The sequence below is a fragment of the Oryx dammah genome, unplaced genomic scaffold (genome assembly GCF_014754425.2).
Source record: "Oryx dammah isolate SB20612 unplaced genomic scaffold, SCBI_Odam_1.1 HiC_scaffold_3, whole genome shotgun sequence".
In the NCBI taxonomy this organism is placed as follows: Eukaryota; Metazoa; Chordata; class Mammalia; order Artiodactyla; family Bovidae; genus Oryx; species Oryx dammah.
This window is the reverse complement of record NW_024070187.1, coordinates 15,158,870-15,182,343: the sequence shown is the minus strand read 5'-3', so window position 1 is coordinate 15,182,343 and position 23,474 is coordinate 15,158,870. Positions and strand designations below refer to the sequence as shown.

The window sequence follows — 23,474 nt, the reverse complement described above, 5'->3', positions numbered from 1 at the left end:
TATGCTCCCAATACAGTTTTATTTATCACTTACATTAGTTATATACACTATTATTATGAATATTATGAAACATGTAACATTTCTAACGTTTTCTTTCCAAACAATAATGAACCATCTTACAGTCTCTAACTGGTACACATCCTACTTGGGAGAGACTGTTTCAGAGAAGTAGTAGAATTATGGAATAAATGTTAGATCCTTCTTTATTAGCTCAGCTCCTTTCACTTAAGCATGAAGAGAAAAGCAAAAGGATGGCTAATTATTTTTCAAGTAAGGGGGGGTTTACAAAAAAGATCTTCACGACCAAGATAATCACGATGGTGTGATCACTCACCTAGAGCCAGACATCCTGGAATGTGAAGTCAAGTGGGCCTTAGAAAGCATCACTACGAACAAAGCTAGTGGAGGTGATGGAATTCCAGTTGAGCTTTTTCAAATCCTGAAAGATGATGCTGTGAAAGTGCTGCACTCAATATGCCAGCAAATTTGAAAAACTCAGCAGTGGCCACAGGACTAGAAAAGGACAGTTTTCATTCCAATCCCAAAGAAAGGCAATGCCGAAGAATGCTCAAACTACCGCACAATTGCACTCATCTCACATGCTAGTAAAGTAATGTTCAAAATTCTTCAAGCCAGGCTTCAGCAATACATGAACTGTGAACTTCCAGATGTTCAAGCTGGTTTTAGAAAAGGCAGAGGAACCAGAGACCAAATTGCCAACATCTGCTGGATCATGGAGAAAGCAAGAGAGTTCCAGAAAAACATCTATTTCTGCTTTATTGACTATGCCAAAGCCTTTGACTGTGTGGATCACAATAAACTGTGGAAAATTCTGAAACAGATGGGAATACCAGACCACCTGACCTGCCTCTTGAGAAACCTATATGCAGATCAGGAAGCAACAGTTAGAACTGGACATGGAACAACAGACTGGTTCCAAATAGGAAAAGGAGTATGTCAAGGCTGTATATTGTCACCCTGCTTATTTAACTTCTATGCAGAGTACATCATGAGAAAGGCTGGACTGGAAGAAGCACAAGCTGGAATCAAGACTGCAGGGAGAAATCTCAATAATCTCAGATATGCGGATGACACCACCCTTATGGCAGAAGGTGAAGAGGAGCTAAAAAGCCTCTTGATGAAAGTGAAAGAGGAGAGTGAAGAAGTTGGCTTAAAGCTCAACATTCAGAAAATGAAGATCATGGCATCTGGTCCCATCACTTTACTTCATGGGAAATAGATGGAGAAACAGTGGAAACAGTGTCAGACTTTATTTTGGGGGGGCTCCAAAATCACTGCAGATGGTGATTATAGCCATGAAATTAAAAGACACTTACTCCTTGGAAGGAAAGTTATGACCAACCTAGTTAGCATATTGAAAAGCAGAGACATTACTTTTCTAACAAAGGTCCGTCTAGTCAAGGCTATGGTTTTTCCAGTGGTCATGTATGGATGTGAAAGTTGGACTGTGAAGAAAGCTGAGCACCGAAGAACTGATGCTTTTGAACTGTGGTGTTGGAGAAGACTCTTGAGAGTCCCTTGGACTGCAAGGAGATCCAACCAGTCCATTCTAAAGGAGATCAGCCCTGGGATTTCTTTGGAGGGAATGATGCTAAAGCTGAAACTCCAGTACTTTGGCTACCTCATGCAAAGAGTTGACTCATTGGAAAAGACTCTGATGCTAAGAGGGATGGGGGGCAGGAGGAAAAGGGGACGACGGAGGATGAGATGGCTATATGGCATCACCGACTTGATGGACATGGGTTTGAGTGAACTCCAGGAGTTGGTGATGGACAGGGAGGGCTGGCGTGCTGCAATTCATGGGGTGGCAAAGAGTTGGACACGACTGAGTGACTGAACTGAACTGAAAGGGGGGTTATTTATAATGAATACCTTTTCTCATAGTGTGTAGTTGCAACAATTAAAATTGATCTCCCCATTTGGCTAACTTCACGCCCCAGGATCCCTCTTGCATACAGTAGGGTTGCATTGAAATTCTGCCGTAAGGGTCAGAAGAACAGACTACATCCCTCAGAATGGACTGGCATTTCATAAATCCAAAGCTCTATGGCCTGCTGGGGTCATAGTATCTTAGAATTTTTAAATAAAAACAGTCTCATCTCCAGCCCACCTCCCCTCCTCTGTCTTGGAGGATTGCTGGACAGGGATAGTGATGTGGAAGGAAAGGTTCTGCGTGAACTTGGTCCTTCCACTGAATCATTGATGCCTCTGTGGCTTGCTTCCCTCATGTCCCTTTCCCACTCCAGCACCTCATGCCCACGTCACCCTGTTTCATTTCTTAAAAGAGCTTTGGGTTGTGAGGGTACAGAGTTTAACCGAAGGCTAAGGGCAAAACAAGAACAAAGTCATGGTCGCATCCTGATCCAGCACATCAAACAACTAGAACAAAATGTTTTTCATTCTTGTACTTAAGGTCAAGTCATTGTTTTATGTGGAAAAGACTTAGTTACCAGTCATCTCTCTTGAGTGTGGCCCTCCTGCCATGTTAGCCACCCCTCTTTCGCTCTCAGTGACCCTTGAGCTACGTCTATTTCTCTTATCTTGGCCTCCTTCATCATTTCAGATGACTTACATCCTTATGTAGAACATTGTAGATATCTTCCCCCAATTCTGTTTTTTTAAAAAAATCATATCCTAGGCCTCTCTTTATAAATAATCATTTTAGAACCTTAAATTACTAAATAGTACACTGAAGTGTTGTAGTAAAAACAAAACAGGTGTTTTTCAGAAGTTCTGGCCACAGATTAAACCAGTCTTTGCAATTTTCTTTCCACAATGGGAGAAGGTTAAGTTTGAGACACAAGAGATCTTGGAGGCATGGCCCAGGTGTTGGGAATACCACCTGAAGAGGAGACCTTTCCTGAACTCTTGGGCTAGGAAGGGGCTGCGGAATTCTGGGGTTGGTGGAGCCCTTTCTCTGGCCTGGTGGACACAGGTCAGAAATGAGGCAGGGCACTGCCATGGAGGAGAGCTTCAGAGGTCTGGCATTAGCCAGCCATTTTAAGGTGGGTTGTTCTTATTTTCTATTAAACCAATGTGGTGAGTGCATGATCAGTCATGTCTGACTCTTTGTGACTCTATTGCCTGAAGCCCCCTAGGACCCTCTATCCATGGGATTTTCCAGAGAAGAATACCAGAGTGAGTTGCCATTTCCTCCTCTAGGGGATATTCCTGACTCAGGAGTTGAACCTGAGTCTCCTGCATTGCAAGCAGTTTCTTTACCCCTGAGCCCTCAGGGAAGCCCCTTTCTATTAGTCACTAGTTTTTAAAGAAGAGTTTATTAAAAGTCAGAGATTGATCTCACTTGTACTGAGGAAAACAAGAAAAAGGCTAGTTGCACATTTCAGATGAAATGGTAGAATGAGTGCAGGTAGGAGGGACTGTCTTCCACAAGCTCTGTGACCTCACAGTGTTGTGGCCAGAGTGGGAGGAGAACAGCTGAGAGTGCCAATGGGTGAAGCTGAGAGAGGCAGAGTATTCCCTAGTCAGTGGTCTACTATTAGGAGAGTCAAACAGTTTGGATTACAAAGCAATTACTATATCTCCTCTCTTATTTTTATCATTGACTTATAAGTTCTATTGTACTAATTTATTTAGATTAACTTTACATATTGTCTCTCAATCCAGACAGTTTAAAAAATCAAATGTAACACCTCAGATGAAAGGAAACAAAAATTCCTTAACTGGAAAATAAGCCTTCTAAAATCTGTTCAACATACTTAATATTTTAGTCACTTTAATTATAGTGGAGAAAAATTGGAGAAGAAACTAGTAACCTTCCAATATATGTAAATTGCCTAATCTATTTCAGCAGTTATTTTAATGAAGCAGTTTTGTTTATTGTGAACAAAAAAAGACTCAACAACTAGCCTGAATAGCTAGAGAACTTTTTCAGAATGTCCAGGATAGTTTTAAACAATGTACTTTTCTTCAAGGAATTCCTCAATATTTTTCAAGACACTTTTAAATTCCATAAAACAGCTTAGTGTTGTAGTAATAACTCCAAATTTTAGCAATCCTAGAGCTAGGGATGGAGAAGGCAAAGGCACCCTACTCCAGTACTCTTGCCTGGAAAATCCCATGGATGGAGAGGCCTGGTAGACTGCAGTCCATGGGGTCGCTGAGGGTCAGACACAACTGAGCGACTTCACTTTCACTTTTCACTTTCGTGCATTGGAGAAGGAAATGGCAACCCACTTCAGTATTCTTGCCTAGAGAATCCCAGGGATGGGGGAGCCCGGTGGGCTGCCATCTATGTGGTTGCACAGAGTCGGACACGACTGAAGCGACTTAGCAGCAGCAGAGCTAGGGAACAAAATGTGAGCTTCATTATGTTGTAGTTTCTAATGTTAAAATTAACTTTAAGAACCAGGAAGAAAAATAACAGCAACAACAAAACCTTGACCATCAGAGCATAATTGTCCCCACTGTTTATTTACTTCTTGCCTATATGTCAGTACTTTCATCCAGAATGCTAATACTACTCACCATGCAGGCAGTATTACCTGGATATTAGGTGAACCAGGAATGAAGATTTATTTTGTAGAGATTCTTTTTTAACAATAATGTTAATAAATATTGGGTTTGTATATTATCACTCCAGGCATGTCCCCAGCTGTCCTAGTTGTTGGGATCCATGACAAGATGACTGAGATCTGGGCCTGGGAAGGATAAGTGATGTTTTTGTCAGGTGAGAAGAAGAAAAAATTACTTTAAATAGAAGTGAACTTTATATTTCTTGAAAGGTCTTGCTGTATCAGAAAATATTTTATATGGCCAATGTTACTAACCTCTGCGGGCAGTTGTAGACAAAAACATACAAATATGTTTTTCTTTAGGAGATCTTTCTCCTTAACATCATCATTCAAAGCTTTCCTTTGATGCTGGAAATTAGTTAATGTGCAGAAATTTCCGTCTCTTTAGCTAAATACAAGGCGGGAATGTCTGTTCTCATCACCTCTTGACCTACCTTTCTGAGTCTGGAGTTTGAATTGGTGTATGCACCTGTCTTCACTTATGACCTTGATTTTGGGATTCTCCCAGGCCTAGCCGTGCTAATGTCACTCAGTGTCTGGATTTTCCAGGATGCTTAGTACCGTGGAGTTTGTGTGAGTGTGACAGTGATTCATGGTGTGCACGGATTCATTTGCTAAGCCCCATCCAGTGTAGAATAGATGAAGGCTTTCAGAGGAACACATTACCTGCTTCCTCACTTCAGAGCTGCCTATCAGGGTGCTATGGACCAGCTTTGTGTGTAGTGAGTAGATCTCATTCATGAGGTGGTTCTTTTTGTGGATGCTTGGTAGCTAGGATACAGACAGCCCTAACAACCTCAGAGTAGCTGTCTAATTGTTTAGCACCTGGTTTGTCAGTTGAGAAATAGTATTTTATTTCATTCATTTCAATGCTTTTCTGGTTAAACTTTCAGAAGCTTGAAGAATCATCTTTCTTCTTCTATAAACTATCCTTGAATAAATAGGTCAAAGATAGAAGGTTCTTGAAACTCAACACTGTCATAATGTATGGCTGCTGACAACATTTTGACAGCATTTTGGGTCCTTCCCTAATGAGGTTTCAAAACATGCCCAGAGGTAGAACCTACTCGGGATATTTTGGTGTTTCTTTCCTTCCCTCTGAAGCTTACAATTATTCTGTTTACTATAGGAGCTTAATTTTTTCTTGGTTTGCAAGGAAATTGCAAAGGTTACTATCATTAATGGTGATTTACCCAGTGTGTGGAAATGTATATTTTTTAAGATTCAACCAACGTTGTTGAGAATTTTAAAAGCGCTAAGTGGATTACAAGTTATTATGTTCTGGAAAACACATCTGAAACAAATTCTGAAACTTTTATATTTCTTGGCTGTTCTAATGAATCATGGCAAAAATTTCATGTAAGAGGGGAAAAAAAATATGGTATGTGAAGAAAACTTTCCACTGTGAGCCTCAGTGCATTTAAAGAGCACCCAGCAAGGTTTGTGAAAGGATAAGAGATTGTCTTCCAACATCAAGGTGTTATCTTCTGCAACAGACAGCTAAGCAGAAGGACCTTCTGCCTGGATATTCCTCTTTAGTGCAGATTATGATGACACGTGTGAAATGACCAGGTTTTTTGCTACTAAAGAGACAGGATAAAGTGCCATTTTCAAAAAGAGGATATATTTTAGACAGAGTGAATTTTGGTTGGTGCTTTACACAAGTGGATTGATTTTGCCCCAGGAAAATCTGGAACTGTTTCAGACAGGTGGTGGTTCCTGTGTCCCACTCGCTCATCACTTTGCATTGTGTGAAGGAATCCTCTCCTGCCTGATCAGTGCACCCTACCTGGCAGGTCCTGCTAGGCCTCAACTCCTGAAATGGGTAAGGTCCAATTATGTAGTTGATATGAGATGCTAATACTTAGCTCACAGGATTGTTGTGAAGACTAAATAAATTTGCGTAAGGTACTTAGAATCTTGCCTGACACACAGTGTGTTCCCACTAAATATTATCGATTATGCTACCAAACACAGTAAGATAAGGCATAGTAGAAACACCTTTGCTTTGTGTAAATTTTCTAATACCTATTTCTTCAGATTTTCAACAATTCTTAGAGAAATGTGAAGTTTGTTTCTTGGCATGAGCCAGGTCCTAGCAATCATCTTATCCTGGGTGTTCTCTGGTAGAATATGAACTAAGTGGTAACTTAGGAAATAACTAAATTCCAACACTTATTTTCTTTTTTGTTTCTGTCTGTCTAGAAACACTCAGAATGTAGTACCTATAGGCAAATAATTGTTCAACCTTTTGATGTGGGGAATATTGTTGTAAAGGTAGGAGGAGAAAATAATTGTGTTAGTTATAAATAAGACCAATATCAAATTTTTTACCTTTAATAAATTTTTACAGATTTAATCAATCAGTTAATTTTGTAGACTTCTTTAAAAGAGTTGAGCTTTTTTTTGTCTTTTGGGGGAGGTTGTTTGTTTTAGGTTATTATTTTATTTTCTTTATCAGAGCTCATAATGACACATTATTGACTTGGTATTTGAAGTTTAGAGAAGCAGAGAGAGGAAACCTTTCATAGAAAATAGGGGTTAAGATGGATAATATCTATTTACAATTTACCACAAGCTTAGGCTTCTTTACAAAAATGCTGCAAACAGGGAAACTATTGAGTTCTGTAAGACAGGCAGGATGGGAATTGATACGTTAGATTAGGAAGGATCTTCAAAATCATCTAACTCAACTGCCTCATGTTACAGATGAGAGGTTGAAATCCAGAGAGATGAGGTACCTCACCAGGATCCTAAGAGAACTGGAACTCAGGACCCTCAACTCATTGTACAGAATTTACCAAGAACATGCTGCCCGCCACAAATGATTGTTGAAAGCCCACCAATGTAATGATTTCATTACTTCTTTCTGCTGAAAAGTATTAATAATGTTAATTTGGCTTTATTAGGTCTCTATATTGAAAGCATTTGGAAAGTAGGACTATGTCCTCATAAATACACAAATTACACCAATGAGTTAATTTAAATCAACTCAACAAATATTTATTAAACATCAGTTGTATGTTTGGACTGACAGTGATGACATCACTGACGATGCCCACTATCCTGAGGGGACAGTGAGGTTCCCAGCTTAGAAGGTCAGGTGCAGGGTAGGCTACAGTGTGCCTCATGATTTATGGACTTTTATCAAAACTAACTCTTACAAAACCTGACAAGTGACTTAAAAACCCTCCTGCAAAGGAAAGAAATATGGCAGATAATGCTAATAAGCCCAAGAGGATAGTGAGGGAAAAACAGCCCTGACCCCTTATTCCTCGCTGACTGCATAAGGGATAAAAATGTTTAGATTTGGCCAAAAAAAAAAAAAAAAAGAAACTAATAAGGAAGTCTTGGATTTACATTTATTATAATTATTAGTGATAAATCTTGAAACAAGTGAAAATTTGCCTCAAAACATTAGCTAATGAAGCCATCAAGACAAGCAAGATATTTAGTAATGAGAATCCAGAAGGTGAAAATTAACTTTTTACGATTTTCACAATTATGTTCAAAATTACAATATGTAAGACTACATTTACTAAACTTACTGATAAAATGTTCCAAGGCTTCCTTGAGGTTCTTGACTTTATAGCAAAAATGGTAAAGCCTCACACTCTTAGGAAAATACTTGTTCTTCCTGCTTTCCATTATCGTGCCTAAAAACATGCCTAAAATAATACATGGAAAACCACATAACAACAGATTAGATGTGTTCTTTTGTCAGCAACTACTACTGAAAGCTTCACAGAAAGCATTACTAAAATTTTAAGAAAAATAATACAGTTTGAGAGTAAAAGTGTTTCTGATATATCTCAGGTTGTGAACATTTACTGAGAACTCACTATATATAGGGGAAAATTCTAAGGACTTGGCATGAATTTATTTAGTCTTCATAATAACCCTATGAGTAAATACGATGATCATTTCCAAGATGAAGGAACCTATGCACAGAGAAGTTAAGTAATGAACTGAAAGTCACATGGCCATTATAGCTAATAGCAGAGCCAGTAATGAGTCCACATGGGTCTCCTGTCTCCAGTGCCAGTGATCTCAGCCACACTTGTGTCACTTCTCTACTTCAGCAATGAAAGGTACAAAGAACTGAGATACCTTTTCATAAGCCAGGAAAAGAAATATGCATCAGAGAAGAAACTTTTTGAGTAGTTAATGACTTCTTGACTTCTTTATATATTAACAAGTATATTGTGGAAAAAATGGTTCACCTGTACCCAGAGGCAGTACAGCCGCTGCACTTACCGGAGCATCAGCAAAAATTCCTGGGTGAGATGATAGTGGACCCTGCAGTACAGTCTCCACAGTTTTGCAGGGAAACAGGGCACCAAAAACGCTGAAACTGGAATTCCACAAAATGTAAAATGGGACGTCACTGATGTCATTACTCCTATAAAAGCAAGACTAAACTAGATTCTTTATAATACTTTGCATTGAATAGGGAGTAACCATGAAAATGTTAATATTTGCCCTACATGCTTTCTGCAGAGTATCTGGAAGTAAAGCACTTATGAGAATAATCAAATATTACATATTTTTCTTTTAAAAAGAGAAAGTATTTAAATTTTTTTTTTACCTTTTCTGTGATAAGTTGATGTCACAGGTGTGCTATTCAAAAAATAACTAAAACAACAGAAATTTATCCCTCCAAGTTAAAGGTGACATTCTAATTGGTGAGAAAGTGATTTGCTGATTGTAGGCAATTTATGATGAAGAAAGTGGTTTGAAAACTGACGTTGGAAATGTTTTTTTTTTCCCCATGTGATTTGGTTGTTGAATCAATGTCAATATGTCATTTATTAAAGACACTCATGTATGCATTCTTAAAATTACTCCTGTATGCAGAATTTTCCAAACTGTTTTTAAAAACTTCTAAATAAAGAATTTTTGTCCCTTCAATTCCACTTGCTTAAAATATAAAAGGCAACACCTGGCTAGTTTATATTTACTGATTAAAATTACAAGAAGGAAGAAATTTGCTGGTCTAATTCAATAAAATTTGTGAATAGCTGATAGATATAATTAAAAAGGCCTATTCTACAATTTTATAAATACAGCCAGTGAAGCATTTTCTTGTATTTGATATAGATATAATTGTGAAATATCCTTTTTGTCTATTACAGTTATCAAAGACTAAATAGCAAAACACAATGAACTTTAAACCAAAATTTTGAATTCCTATATCATATTTACACTGGAGGAGGCATGGCAGCCCACTCCAGTATTCTTGCCTGGAGAATCCCCATGGACAGAATAGCCTGGCGGGCTACAGTCCATGGGGTCACAAAGAGTGGGACACAACCGAGTGACTACATATCATATTTAATTTTTTCAGTAGATGCAAATGAATCAGAAAATGATGCATACTCTCAATTTACAACATGCAGAAGCACTTTTGGGGCTGTGCAACATCCCCAGTTGGAAATGTCCAGCAGAAAATAGAAAATATAAGAGCAAAACTCAGAGAACAATTCAAGATAGTGACTTCTGAGTCGTGCTGTGTGTGTGTGTAACATCTGGAAAAACTTCTGACACTTCAATGTTGTTTTTTTTAATTTAAATTTATTTATTTTAATTGGAGGCTAATTACTTTACAATATTGCATTGGTTCTGCCACATATTAACATGAATCCGCCACGGGGGTACGCGTGTTCCCTATCCTGAACCGCCCTCCCACCTCTCTCCCCGTACCATCCCTCTGGGTCGTCCCAGTGCACCAGCCCCAAGCATCCTGTATTCTGCATTGAACCTGGACTGGCGATTCATTTCTTATATGATATTATACATGTTTCACTGCCATTCCCCCAAATCGTCCTACCGTCTCCCTCTTCCACAGAGTCCAAAAGACTGTTCTATACATCTGTGTCTCTTTTGCTGTCTCGCATACAGGGTGATGCTTTAATGTTAAGGCAATGCATTTTAGTCTGGTAGCATCAATCTTTAAATAAGATTGAGCATAGTTTATGCTGATGAGCTGAGGGATAATAAGCCTGCTTACTTAAGATGAACAATTACCTGTAGCATAGGAACCTTCTAACAGTGTTCACTGCTCTTCAAAACGGCATTATTTTTTAAAATATTTATTTATTTGGCCTTGCCAGGTCTTAGCTGCAGCACATGGGATCTTGAGGCTTTGCTGCGGCATAGAGGATCTTTAGTTACAGCATGTGGGATCCACTTCTCTGGCCAGAGACTGAACCTGGACCCCCTGCAAGCAGAGTCTTAACCACTGGACCAGCAAGGAAGTCCCCCAGTCTGCATTATCATTAGTTTTTGTAAAAAGTTATACTGAGCTGTGGTATTAGCAGAGTGATAGACACATAAATTAATGGAACAGACTAGAAAGTCCAGAGATAGACTTATATAAAAAGTCATTTGATCTTTGACAAAGATGCCAAAGTAATTCAACAGAGAAAGGATAGTCTTTTCAACATGATGTTGAATCTATTAGACATTTACAAGCAAAATAATTAACCTCAACCTAAACTGCACACCTTATTACAAAGGTTAACTCAAAATGGATCATAGCTCTAAATTTAAGATGTAAAAGTGTGAAGCTTTTGGAAGAAAACAGAAATCTTTATGTCCTGGAATTAAGAGTTCTTAGAAATGACACACCAAAAGCATAATATACAAAGGAAAAATTTTGTCAAATTGTATCTCATAAAAATTAAAATTTCTGCTCTACCAAAGGCAATGTCAAGAGGATGAAAACACATGCCATGTACTGGAAGAAAACATTTGCAAAGCATGTGTCTGACAGAGGGGGGGTTCCCAGGTGGCTTAGTGGTAAAGAATCTGCCTGCCAGTGCAGGAGACACAAGAGCCTCAGGTTTGATTCCTTAGTCAGGAAGGTCCCCTGGAGTAGGAAATGGCAACCCACTCCAGTATTCTTGCCTGGAAAATTCCTTGGACAGAGGAACCTGGTGGGCTGGACATGACTGAGTGAGCACACACACACGTCTGACAAACGGCTTGTATTCAACATATATTAAAGAAAAAAACCTTTCAAATGCAATAATAATAAATAATCTAATTAAAAATGAGCAAAAGATTTAAACAGACATATTCTCCAAAAGGATATAAGGATGGTAAATAAGTCTGTGAAAAGATACTCACCATTGTTAATTATTTCAGGCTGAATAGGGACCCCCAAATATATCTATGTTTTAATTCCTGGAACTTGTGAATGTGACCTTACACAGCAAAAGGGATGTCACAAACATGATCTTGAGATAGGGCAATTATTCTGGACTTTTAGGTGGATCCCAAATGTACTCAGCAGCATCCTTATGAGAGGGAGGCAAAATATCAGAGGAGGAAGATGATCGAAGCAGAAACATTTGAAGATGATACGCTGATGGCTTTGAAGATGGAGAAAGGGGCCATGAATGCAGGGATTACATTATATGTGGGTTGCAATATATTATAGAATTAGGTATAAAAATATACAGGTGATATAGAAGCCATTGAAAGGACCCACTTTCTAATTAGTTCCTAGAACATGGATGGATGCAGAGAACCCAGCCTTTTGGTGAGATGCCTAGAAAATGTGACCCAAAGTGGGTGTCTGGACAGATATGAACTACAAGATGCTCAACAATGAATTCAGGATGAATTCAGTTCAGGATAAGCATGATATTTAAAAGTTAAACTCTGTGATCAGAAAGACATGGCTTTAAATCTCCAGTTGTTATTTATTGGATATGTGACTTGTAGCAAGTTAATGGCTCTAAACTTCAGTTTCTTTTGTAAAATGAAGATGCCAAGAGTGCCTACTTCCTAACATTACCCAGTGAAACCGAATAATGTGTTTAATGTGCCACCTCAGAGGTAACACTCAAGAGGCTGGCTCTTTCTATTATGGTGATAGGCACCACCCACCCTCTTGGAGAATCAAAGTGTATGATAGCACAGGAAACACTGAGCAACTCTGTTGAACAAGTTCAATTTTGTGGAACTTGGTAGCCTTGGTTACTGTCTTGAGGACCTGGCGATGGGTCCTCTTTAGCTGATAATCAGCAAGAGGTTGAGGGTCAGGAAGGGGCTATTTTTTGCTGCAGGTGATTTTTACCACCATTTTACCACAATTCAGGGTCTAGAGTGGCAATCTTCACATTTTTCAGAGCTTTTCTTACAGAATTAAGATTTTGTAACTGAGCAGGACCTGATGGGACCTTCCTGCAACAGACGCCTCCCTCTTACCCTCTGCTTCAGGTCCTCTCTGAAGTACCTACATAACAGATTTGATGTACTTTTCCTGAGTTGTTTTACAAGTGTTAATCCCCCCCACCAAATGAAAGTAAATAACTATTTGATGACCATGAGCATGTAGCCCTCCCTACACACACCTATTGGTGCCTAAGGATTGATACGTTAACCCCTGGGGCACCGCCCCATTACCTCACCAATCAGAGAATTGTGTGTGAGCTGATCTCACAGTCTGGGATGCCCCCCCCCCACTCCCCCCTTCACCTTCCATTATAAATGCTTTGCAGAAAGCCATGGGGAGTACAGGGTTTTTGAACACTAGCTGTTCCAGGCTTTGTATGGCTTCCTACAATAAACACTGTGCTGTCCTTCACCACAACCTGGTATCAGCAGCTGGGCCTTACTGCACGCAGGTGAGCAGACCCAAGTTTGGTTTGGTAACAATTTAATTTCACATCTCTTTTCTCACCTTTCTAGATGTGTTATTATTTTCTAAAAAATTTTATTGAAGTATAGCTGATTTTCAGTGTTGTGTTAATTTCTGCTATACAGTGATTCAATTATCCATATATATTTATAGTCTCTTCCATTATGGTTTGTCACAGGATAATTCCCCATTATGACCTTGTTGTTTATCCATCCTACATATAATAGTTGGCATCTGTTAATCCTAAACTCCCAATCCTTCCCTCCGCACCCATCCCTCCACACCTCGCCTTGGCAACTGCAAGTCTGTTCTCCGGGTCTGTGAGTCTGTTTCTGTTTTGTAGTTATGTTCATTTGTATCGTATTTTAGATTTCACATATAAGTGATACCATATGGTATTTTTCTCTCCTTCTTACTTTGCTTACTATGATAATCTCTAGGTCCAACCCTGTTGGTGCAAATGACATTAGTTCATTCTTTTTATGGCTGAGTATATTCCACTGTATATGTGTACCACATCTTCTTTATTCCTTCATCTGTTAATGGACATTCCACATCTTGGCTATTGTGAATAGTGCTGCTATGAATATATGGGTACATGAATCTTTTTGAATTATGGTTTTCTCTGCATATATGCCCAGGAGTGGGATTGCAGGATCATATGACAATTTTATGTTTAGTTTTCTGAGGGCCTGCCATACTCTTTTGCCATAGTGGCAGCACCAATTTACATTCCCACTAACAGTGTAGGAGGGTTCCATTTTTTCTATACTCTCTCCAGTATTTGTTATTTATAGACTTTTTAATGATGGCCATTCTGACTCGTATGAAGTGACATCTTTTTCTTTCCTACTTACTTTGCTTTTCTCTAATAATTAGCAATGAAGAGCATCTTTTCTTGTGCCTATTGGCCATCTGTATTGCTTCTTTGGAGAAATGTCTATTCAGGTCTTCCCATTTTTTGATTGGGTTGTCTGGGTATTTTTTGTTATTGAGTTGTATGAGCTGTTTTTATTCAATGTATTACTTCTGAGTCATCCTGCTTCTCTTTCACCTGTCCTGAGTTTTGACCCTAATGAATAAGTTGAGAAGAAAGCTGTGATTTCCCAAAAAGTAAATGTATATCCTTTTAAGTCCTGTAATTGAAAAAAGATGAGGATAGACTTTTAGAGTGAAGTAAAACTTTTGCACTTCATAAGACAGATAATATTCAAGTCAGCTCCTTGCTGGGGAGAAACAAATTACTCCTATCGGGAGCTTAGGCAGGAACAGGTGAGGAGGCATCAGGCTTTTTTACACCAGACCTATCAGTTTAAATCTACATTCTTTTCCCAGGGTGTCATTGAATCCTGAAGGTCCAGAGCTCTATTTTCTCTTTTGTCCTGTGAGCCTTCTTCAATCTGTCTCCAGATTTAGAGCAAGAAAGCTGTGGTGTTGAGGGCAGGTGACCGTGTGGGCCTGAGAAGACCAAGGTATCTTGCTAATATGCTTGCCAGTATCCTTGATGTGTTCACTTGGTCCCATGACCTTTAGCCCCGAAGGCCCAAAGTAGACAGTTGATTCCTCTTCTCATTTACCTGGGTGGGGCTACTCTCCCAAACTCGGAGCAGATGTAGAGGTGCTGGTTGTGTAATATTGCCACCCACCCACCCACCCCAACCCTTTCAATCAAAACCCCGCTTTTTGTGATTAACCTCTGTGCTATGGAAGCCCCAGATCTTCATTGTGCTCCAAACATCCTGGACTCCTTTCTAATTCCTGACGATCCCCTATTAATCCCCAGGTTGAGAGGTCAGAGTTTCCATTTGATTTGCTGGGACCTGTTTGCTGTCTTCGGGTTTGTGTTGCTTAGAAGTGATTTTCTATGCACTTTCTTCTCACTGAACTGCACCCAAAATAAACGCTGTAGGCTTTGACATGGGAGAATTTACTTGTTCAAACATGCACACCCTGCCGACACATCCACAGATTGTACCACTTACAAGTCCTTGACAGGTCTTAAAAACCACTAACGTATTTATCATTTCCAGCATAGTACACACTAATGACTATTTCACCAAGACTAATCTTTTAACTTTCTTTTAAATCATATTATAATTCATTTTTACAATACTCAGCCTAGGCTCTGGTTTACACACAACGATGCTGACAGTATAGGAACAGCATTTGGAGGGGAGCAGAATTAAAATCAGTTACTTGAGTGAAATGAAGCTTGTGATGTCTTGACTCATGACAACCCAGAGCGAGGCAGGAGAGAGTGCTGGATTGGGAAGATAGTTCCTGAGTTCTAAATCTAACTCTGCCACCAACTGTTGGTGGGACTTTGGGAAGCATCATCGAATTTCTCATCTGAACTAGATCTATGATTTCCACATTCAGTAGGATAAAAGAATCACCTGGATTATCTGTTCAAAAAACAGATTCCTAGTCGTCAGCCCAACCTTACTGAATTGGAATCTCCAGGGAAGTGATTTGCCAAAGACACACACACAACACCTTGTGTGATTCTTTTGAACAATTTTGGGAAACACTGAGCTAGGTAATGTCTAGGTCTTCTAGTTCTGAGAGCTAGGATAAAGCCTTGGATGCTAGAATTGACCCATGAATGAGAAAAATCTTGAGATAATATTTGTTATATTTAGTATTTTTATAAATATTTTTGAAAAGCTGTTGAAGTTAATGCTATGGTTTGTTTTATGGATTTCAATGTTTTTCAGAATTCTTTTTTTCTCTTTGATTCATCAAATGTGGTATATGGCTTATATAGCCCGTGTTGTTATATTAAGGGTAAATGAGATCAGGATGTAAAAGTTCATTATTATTACTGTTAGTAAAATAACTACCATAGGATAGATTCTGCTTTTATGAATTTGATAGGTCTGCTAGTTTCTTTGACTTTGTTCCTATTGGTAAAAATATTAAAACAGAATAGAGTCACCCTGGCTGCAGTGAGAATATGTTGGAATTCTTTCCTAATCCCCCACTCATCTTTGTGGTTACCTGGTATTGTTATCTAAAGGCAGAGTGGCAGAAGCCTCCCCAACCTCAGTCAGAAAAGATCAAGAAAACCAACCTTTTCTAACCCTGGCTGCAGGGATTGAAATTGTCCCCTGTCTTGGAGCATCACAGGCAAGCTCTATGTGAAGTCAGCTAGAATTTCTGCTGAAATTTCCAGAGAAAGGTATCAAATTCCCAAGCAGGTATTGAGTACTTGGGAGTCAGAATGGGTAGATGGTCATCACCTAGAACAGAACAGTCTCAGGTATGGGGTTAGGATACAGGGCAAGGCCTTGTAGAAATCAAGATGTCCAGTGAGGTCCACTACTCAGATTTGGCAAATAAAAATACAGGCCACTCAAGTAATTGAGTTTTGAATTTCAGGTAAGCAGACAGAGGAGCCTGGTGGGCTGCAGTCCATGGGATGGCTAAGAGTCAGACACAACTGAGCGACTTCACTTTCACTTTTCACTTTTATGCATTGGAGAAGGAAATGGCAACCCACTCCAGTGTTCTTGCCTGGAGAATCCCAGGGACAGGGGAGCCTGGTGGGCTGCCGTCTATGGGGTCGCACAGAGGCGGACATGACTGAAGTGACTTAGCAGCAGCAGGGAACAATTATTAAAGGTAAAGGATGTCCCATGCAGTATATATGCAATTTGAATTTAATTAGGAGTCCTAAATTTTATGGCCTCCCTGGTGGCTCAGAGGTTAGTGTCTGCCTCCAGTGTGGGAGACCTGGGTTCAATCCCTGGGTCATGAAGATCCCCTGGAGAAGGAAATGGCAATCCACTCCAGTATTCTCGCCTGGAGAATCCCATGGATGGAGGAGCCTGGTAGGCTACAGTATATATGCAATTTGAATTTAATTAGGAGTCCTAAATTTTATGTGGCAATGTTAACAGGAACAAACTATTTCAGAGCTTTCATGGATGGGATTTCAGTTTTTCCTGCTTCTACCTAAGACCTCTAGGTTTCACCATGTTCTTCTCTGTCAGTAACCTGAAGGCTCTGTTCATAAGGTAAGACTAGAGGAGGGAGGGAGAAGGCAATGGTACCCCACTCCAGTACTCTTGCCTGGAAAATCCCATGGATGGTAGAGCCTGGTGGGCTGCAGTCCATGGGGTTGAAGAAATTCTGACACGACTGAGCGACTTCACTTTCACTTTTCACTTCCATGCATTGGAGAAGGAAATGGCAACCCACTCCAGTGTTCTTGCCTGGAGAATCCCAGGGACAGGGAAGCCTGGTGGGCTGCCGTCTATGGGGTCGCACAGAGTCAGACACGACTGAAGTGACTTAGCAGAAGAGGGAGAGATCCATTTCCCAAACAGTAATATCTGCAACTTTATTTTGATTTACATAATTAGATTTGACACTCATACAGACCCTCTGTATAATAGAATACAGTAGGTGGTTTCTTTTTGAACATACAATATTACTAAGCCAGGAAGTATCTTTCTCTTCAGTCGTTTTTCCTTTCATAATTTGGCAACATTCATCTCTTACAATCAATTTGTGGGATGATTTACAAAATTAATTGTGAACATCTACAGGCATTCTTGATCCTCTAGACAATGGTATTTATTTAAAATATAAAATCAGGACTTAAAAATGAATTCTGCTTGTGTTATTTGTCATGGGGAAGTATTTTGTCTAAATCAGATAAAAAAGCATTGAAAGTATACTGTTTGGTTTCTTCCCATGCAGGTCTTGTGCCCTTCTTAATTTTCTCCCATGGAAATAGTATCTTTAGGATTGACTTGGAAGGAATGAATTACGAACAGTTGGTGGCAGATGCTGTCGTATCAGTGATCACGGATTTTTGTTACAATGAAGAAAGAATCTATTGGGTTGATCTACAAAGACAACTCTTGCAGAAGGCAAGAGGTAAAGTACCATTTCCTGTGTCATTTGAGGGATTTTTGAATAGGCTGTCAAAAATGATAAAGCAAAATTTATAAAATTCAGATAAATGAAAATTATTACAATGCAGATATGCAGCCAGCATATGTAGGTATTTAATCTGCATCTGTGCTGTCATGCTATTGAACAAGCCCATGCATGTGGCATTGATATTCAGAAGTCCCCAAAGGAGAAAGTGAGGATGTCAATGTACTTTTGGAAAGATATAAGTTTAATAAGCCAGATCACCGTTTTATGATTAAGACAGATTATTTGCATCATTATTTTCTATTCTAGTGGTTCTCAGCTGGTGGCAATTTTGCCTCCAGGGGACCTTTGGCAATGTCTAGAAACATTTTGGTTGTCACAACTAGAATGGGGAGAAGAGAGAATGTTTTAGAGGCCAGAGGCACTTCCAACCATTCTACAATACATAGGACAGTCCCCCAAACAGATAATTATCAGGCCCTAAACATCAGTTGTGTTGAGGTTGAGAAGCCCTATTTTATCTGTTTAAAATCTGGCATGGGTTTTTGCACCTGAAATTTAGGAAGAAATTTTTTTCTTTTCAAGGTGTTTGCATGCTGGAAAAAAATAATAAAGCAGGTGATATAGCAAAATACTTTGGTCCAAGAACATACAAAAGATCTTTAATCTTTCTTCTTAATTAGTGAAACCCTTAAATGAGTCCCAATAGGAATGTTTTCTCCTGGAAAGTGAATTATAGAGAGCAGGTGGCTTCATGTTTAGTATTTATCCTCAACAAAAAGTACACACTGTATGCTTTTGTGTTTTTGTTTAATTTTTGTTTTAAAGCAAAATTTTCACCTTCCTAAAGCCTTCAATTAGGTGCTAATTTGTTTTATCACATCTCTAATACTTGCTAATCTCACTTTTAACAAAAATGGCTACTCATTACTCTCTAGCCATCTGTAGACTAGCTTCAAAATCTTGAGTTTAAGAATCTGGAGGGTTTACTGTCAGAAAAAACTGGAAAAAAGCGTTAGATAGTTGGGAATTTGTGGCAAATCATTAGGAACAGATTGGCCTGGAGCCTAAAATCCACTTGTATTAGTCCCTCCTTTGGGTTAAAACATTGTTTGTAGAAGATAACCATTAAAAAGCAAACAGTTTACCTGCGTGAATTAATATATTAGCAATTGATTAAATGGGTTGGCTAGATTACTTTGTATGAGATGTAGGAATAGCACAGATTCTGGAGACTGATTTCTGCCCAGCTCTGTGTTCAGTGACTTCATGTTGGTAGCTGAAAACCAGAGACTGTGGGACTATTTCCAACACGGAAATTTGCTGTGGTGCAAACCAGGGCTTCCTCCTGTCTCTCACCCTCCACCCTGTTAGAGGACTGATTTACTTGCACAGCCTGAAATTAGAAGAGGCTTAGTTAAGTTGTTTTTATCATGAGAAAGCATAAAGAAAAGCCCTGCTATGAGGATCCTGGAGTCATAGCCGGAAAGGTGAGGACTTGTAGAAAGAGCAGGACCTGGTGGAGAAGGTGCTAGATGAAAAGTGGGGGCCCTAATGCGAAATCTACTTCATGACCCTAGGCACAACCTCCAAGGCAGTCTTGCTAGAATTTAGCAAAGCTTGAAATTGGATTCATGTGAGAATCTGGGAAATTCCACTGGCAAATGGAATTGAATAAACTAACTGTAAGGTAAAATTGAAATTCTGCCATTACTATAGTTAAAATTATTCACACATTATGACTGACTGCCTAATTTACATAAATAGAGAATACATTTTCATTTCAAAACCGTGATATAAATACTATGCCCAGAAATATTCACATGGGAGAATGAATATTGCTGCATCTGAACAATGGCACAGTATCTATGAATAGTTTATCATTTAAATAATTTTGGGAAAGTACAAAAATGACAATTACTTAAAACAATGAACCTTGTTATATAAAAATAAACAATTTTGTTGTGAATGGAGAAATACTAATAACAATTTTAAATTTTGGTTTTAATGTTCGATACAGGATACAGGATGCTTGGGGCTGGTGCTCGGGGATGATCCAGAGAGATGATATGGGGTGGGAGGTGGGAGGGGGGTTCAGGATTGGGAACTCATGTACACCCATGGCTGATTCATGTCAATATATGGCAAAACCAATACAGTATTGTAAAGCAAAATAAAGTAAAAAAATTTTTTTTTTTGGTTTTACAGAAAGTATGCGATATAAATAAAAATGTTTCAGGAATGGCAATAAGTTGGATCAATGAAGAACTTATTTGGTCACATCAACAGGAAGGAATCATTACAGTAACTGATATGAAAGGAAACAATTCCCGGATTCTCTTAAGTGCCTTAAAATATCCTACAAATATAGCAATTGATCCAGTAGCAAGGTAAATTCTGTTAGCTTTGGACATTGAAATATTATTTCAAAATCTGATGAAAAGTCAAGGAATCATAACATTTTGACTCAAAGGGGAGTCTTTGATTGAGACAAAGACCCTCTTTTATGGTGCACAAACCCCATTTTCAATAGGTCATTTGCCTGGATTTGAACCGAAGCAGGCTCCCTCACCAATAGCGCCCTGACTACCAAGGTTTCCCACTAGAGAAGCAAAATTCTCCTTCTAACTTGAAGTCACATGGAATTGCAATAAGTATCTGTTGAACTGAATTTTCATTCAAACAGTCAAACTCGTCCTGTGCAGACATCTGGGGATTAGTGAAACACTGAGAGAGTTGACCACTTAAGCAGCCTGACACTCACTGAAGTGTCTCTGTGATATGCTGGCCCTCAGGTTTATGTTTTGGTCTTCAGAGGTGGCTGGCAGCCTTCACAGAGCAGATCTTGGTGGTATGGAAGTGAAGCTTCTGTTAGAGACATCAGAGAAAACAGCAGCTGTATCATTGGATGAGCTTGATAAGCGGCTCTTTTGGATTCAGTACCTCAGAGAAGGAGGTGATCCTTGTATTTGTTCCTGTGATTATGACGGAGGTTCTGTCCTTTTTAGCAAATACCCCCTGTGGTAAGTTTTGCTTTTGGTGTAAAATAAAACACTTGCCATTTGGAGTTTGTGTGATAAATAAATTTTATTTTTGTCAGCTAAACTGGTGTAGTGGTTTAGCACAGATTTGGGGGTCCAAAAGACTTGAGTTCAAGTCCCAGATATACTATTTATTAGGTGAATGACTTAGGTTGCATGACTTCTCTCATCCTGCTTCCTTTAATGCGGGTATTGGAGGATGGAGAGAACAGAAAGTGCCCACTGAATTGAAAAAGTATCAAGACTGAAAAAGAAGGCAGGCCACTCCATACAATCAGTGGATCAGTGTATTTTTGGGTAACTTGCAGGGTGGGATCAGGTGGACAATGATCTGAAAGCATTTGTAGTTGCATACTGTGGCTTCCATACTGTGAAGGGGCCGTTGAGACAAGTTTATAGTTAACCTAGGGTCTAGGAGCACATACTTGGAAACAGGAAGTGCATTCCTAAGTCAAGAGTCATGAATGAGTAACTTAGTCTTGTGGGTGCTGGAAATACAACAGTGAAGGTCCTCATCACTTTTTGGTGACTAACAGAGCATAGAGACTACTCGATCCTAATGATTATTAAACCATATCTGTTGATTGCAAGATGCACTGGAGAAGGAAATGGTAACCCACTCCAATATTCTTGCCTGGGAAATCTCCCGTTGACAGAGGAGCCTGACAGGCTATGGCCCACAGGTTGCAAAGAGTTGGACGTGACTTAGGGACTGAACAACAACAATTAATTACAAAGCCCTTGACAACAGAAGTTATTTGCTGCACAGAACAGTCCTGAGTAGGGTAGGGTCAGTGGAAAGACAGAAGAAACTATTCAGGCCTGATATGTTATCAATTAAGCGGACAGCCATACAGTGGGATAATTTGTTGTTGCCCAGTTGCTAGGTCATATCCAACTCTTTGTGAACCCATGGACTGTAGTATGCCAGGCTCCTCTGTTCCCACTATCTCCTAGAGTTTGCTCAAATTCATGTTCATTGAGTTGGTGATGCTATCTAACCATCTCATCCTCTACTGCCTCTTCTCCTTTTGCCTGTACTCTTTCACAGCATCAGGGTCTTTTCCAATGAGTCAGCTCTTCACATCAGGTTGCCAAAGGATTGAAGCTTCAGCATCAGTCCTTCTAGTGAATATTCAGTGTGGATTTCCTTTAGGACTGACTGGTTTAATCTCCTTGCATTCCAAGGGATTCTAAGAGTCTTCTCCAGCACCACAGTTTGAAAAGCATCAATTCAGCACTCAGCCTTCTTTATGGTCCAGCTTTCATATTCATACATGACTCCTGGGAAAACCATGGCTTTGACTATACAGACATTTGTGGGCAAAGTAATATCTTTGCTTTTTGATATGCTATCTAAATTTGCCATAGCTTTCCTTCCAGGGAGCAATCGACTTTTTTTTCTTTCTTTTTTAAAATAATTATTTATTTTAGTTGGAGGCTAATTACTTTATAATATTGTAGTGGTTTTTGCCATACATTGATATCAATCAGCCATGGGTCTACATGTGCTCCCCATCCTGAACCCCTCTCCTACCTCCCTCCCCATCCCATCCCTCTGGATCACTTTTAATTTAATTTCATGGCTACAGTCACCATCTGCAGTGATTTTGGAGCCCAGTAAAATAAAGTCTGTCACTGCCTTCACTTTTCCCCCTTCTATTTGCCACAAAGTGATGAGACGAGAAGCCATGGTCTTAGTTCTCTGAATGCTGAGTTTCAAGCCAACTTTTTCACTCATCCTTCACCCTTATTATGGAGAAGGCAATGGCACCCCACTCCAGTACTCTTGCCTGGAAAATCCCATGGACGGAGGAGCCTGGTGGGCTGCAGTCCACGGAGTCGCAAAGATTCGGACACGACTGAGCGACTTCACTTTCACTTTTCACTTTCATGCATTGGAGAAGGAAATGGCAACCCACTCCAGTGTTCTTGCCTGGAGAATCCCAGGGACAGGGGAGCCTGGTGGGCTGCCGTCTACGGGGTTGCACAGAGTCGGACATGACTGAAGCGACTTAGCAGTCACCCTTATTAAGAGGCTCTTTAGTTCCTCTTCACTTTCTGCCTTTAGAGTAGTATCTGCGTATCTGAGGTTGTTGATATTTCTCCCAGCAATCTTGATTCTAGCTTGTGATTCATCCAGCCTGGCTTTTCACATGATGTACTCTGCATATAAGTTAAATAGGCAGAGTGACAATATACAGACTTGTTGTACTCCTTTCCCAATTTTGAACCAATCAACTGTTCTATGTCTGGTTCTAACCGTTGCTTCTTGACCCACATACAGATTTCACAGGAAACAGGTAAGGTGCTCTGGCACTCCCATCTCTTTAAGAA

General features: G+C 39.5%; 1 protein-coding gene across 1 annotated transcript in view; it reads left to right on the top strand.

The window, feature by feature from the left end:
- EGF (epidermal growth factor) overlaps positions 1-23,474 on the top strand; it is an 87,238-nt gene that overhangs the window by 5,491 nt on the left and 58,273 nt on the right. The window contains 4 exon segments of the mRNA XM_040238377.1: positions 17,914-18,093; positions 18,826-18,845; positions 20,305-20,486; positions 20,892-21,119. Of these exon segments, the coding sequence (XP_040094311.1) occupies positions 17,914-18,093; positions 18,826-18,845; positions 20,305-20,486; positions 20,892-21,119 (610 nt within the window).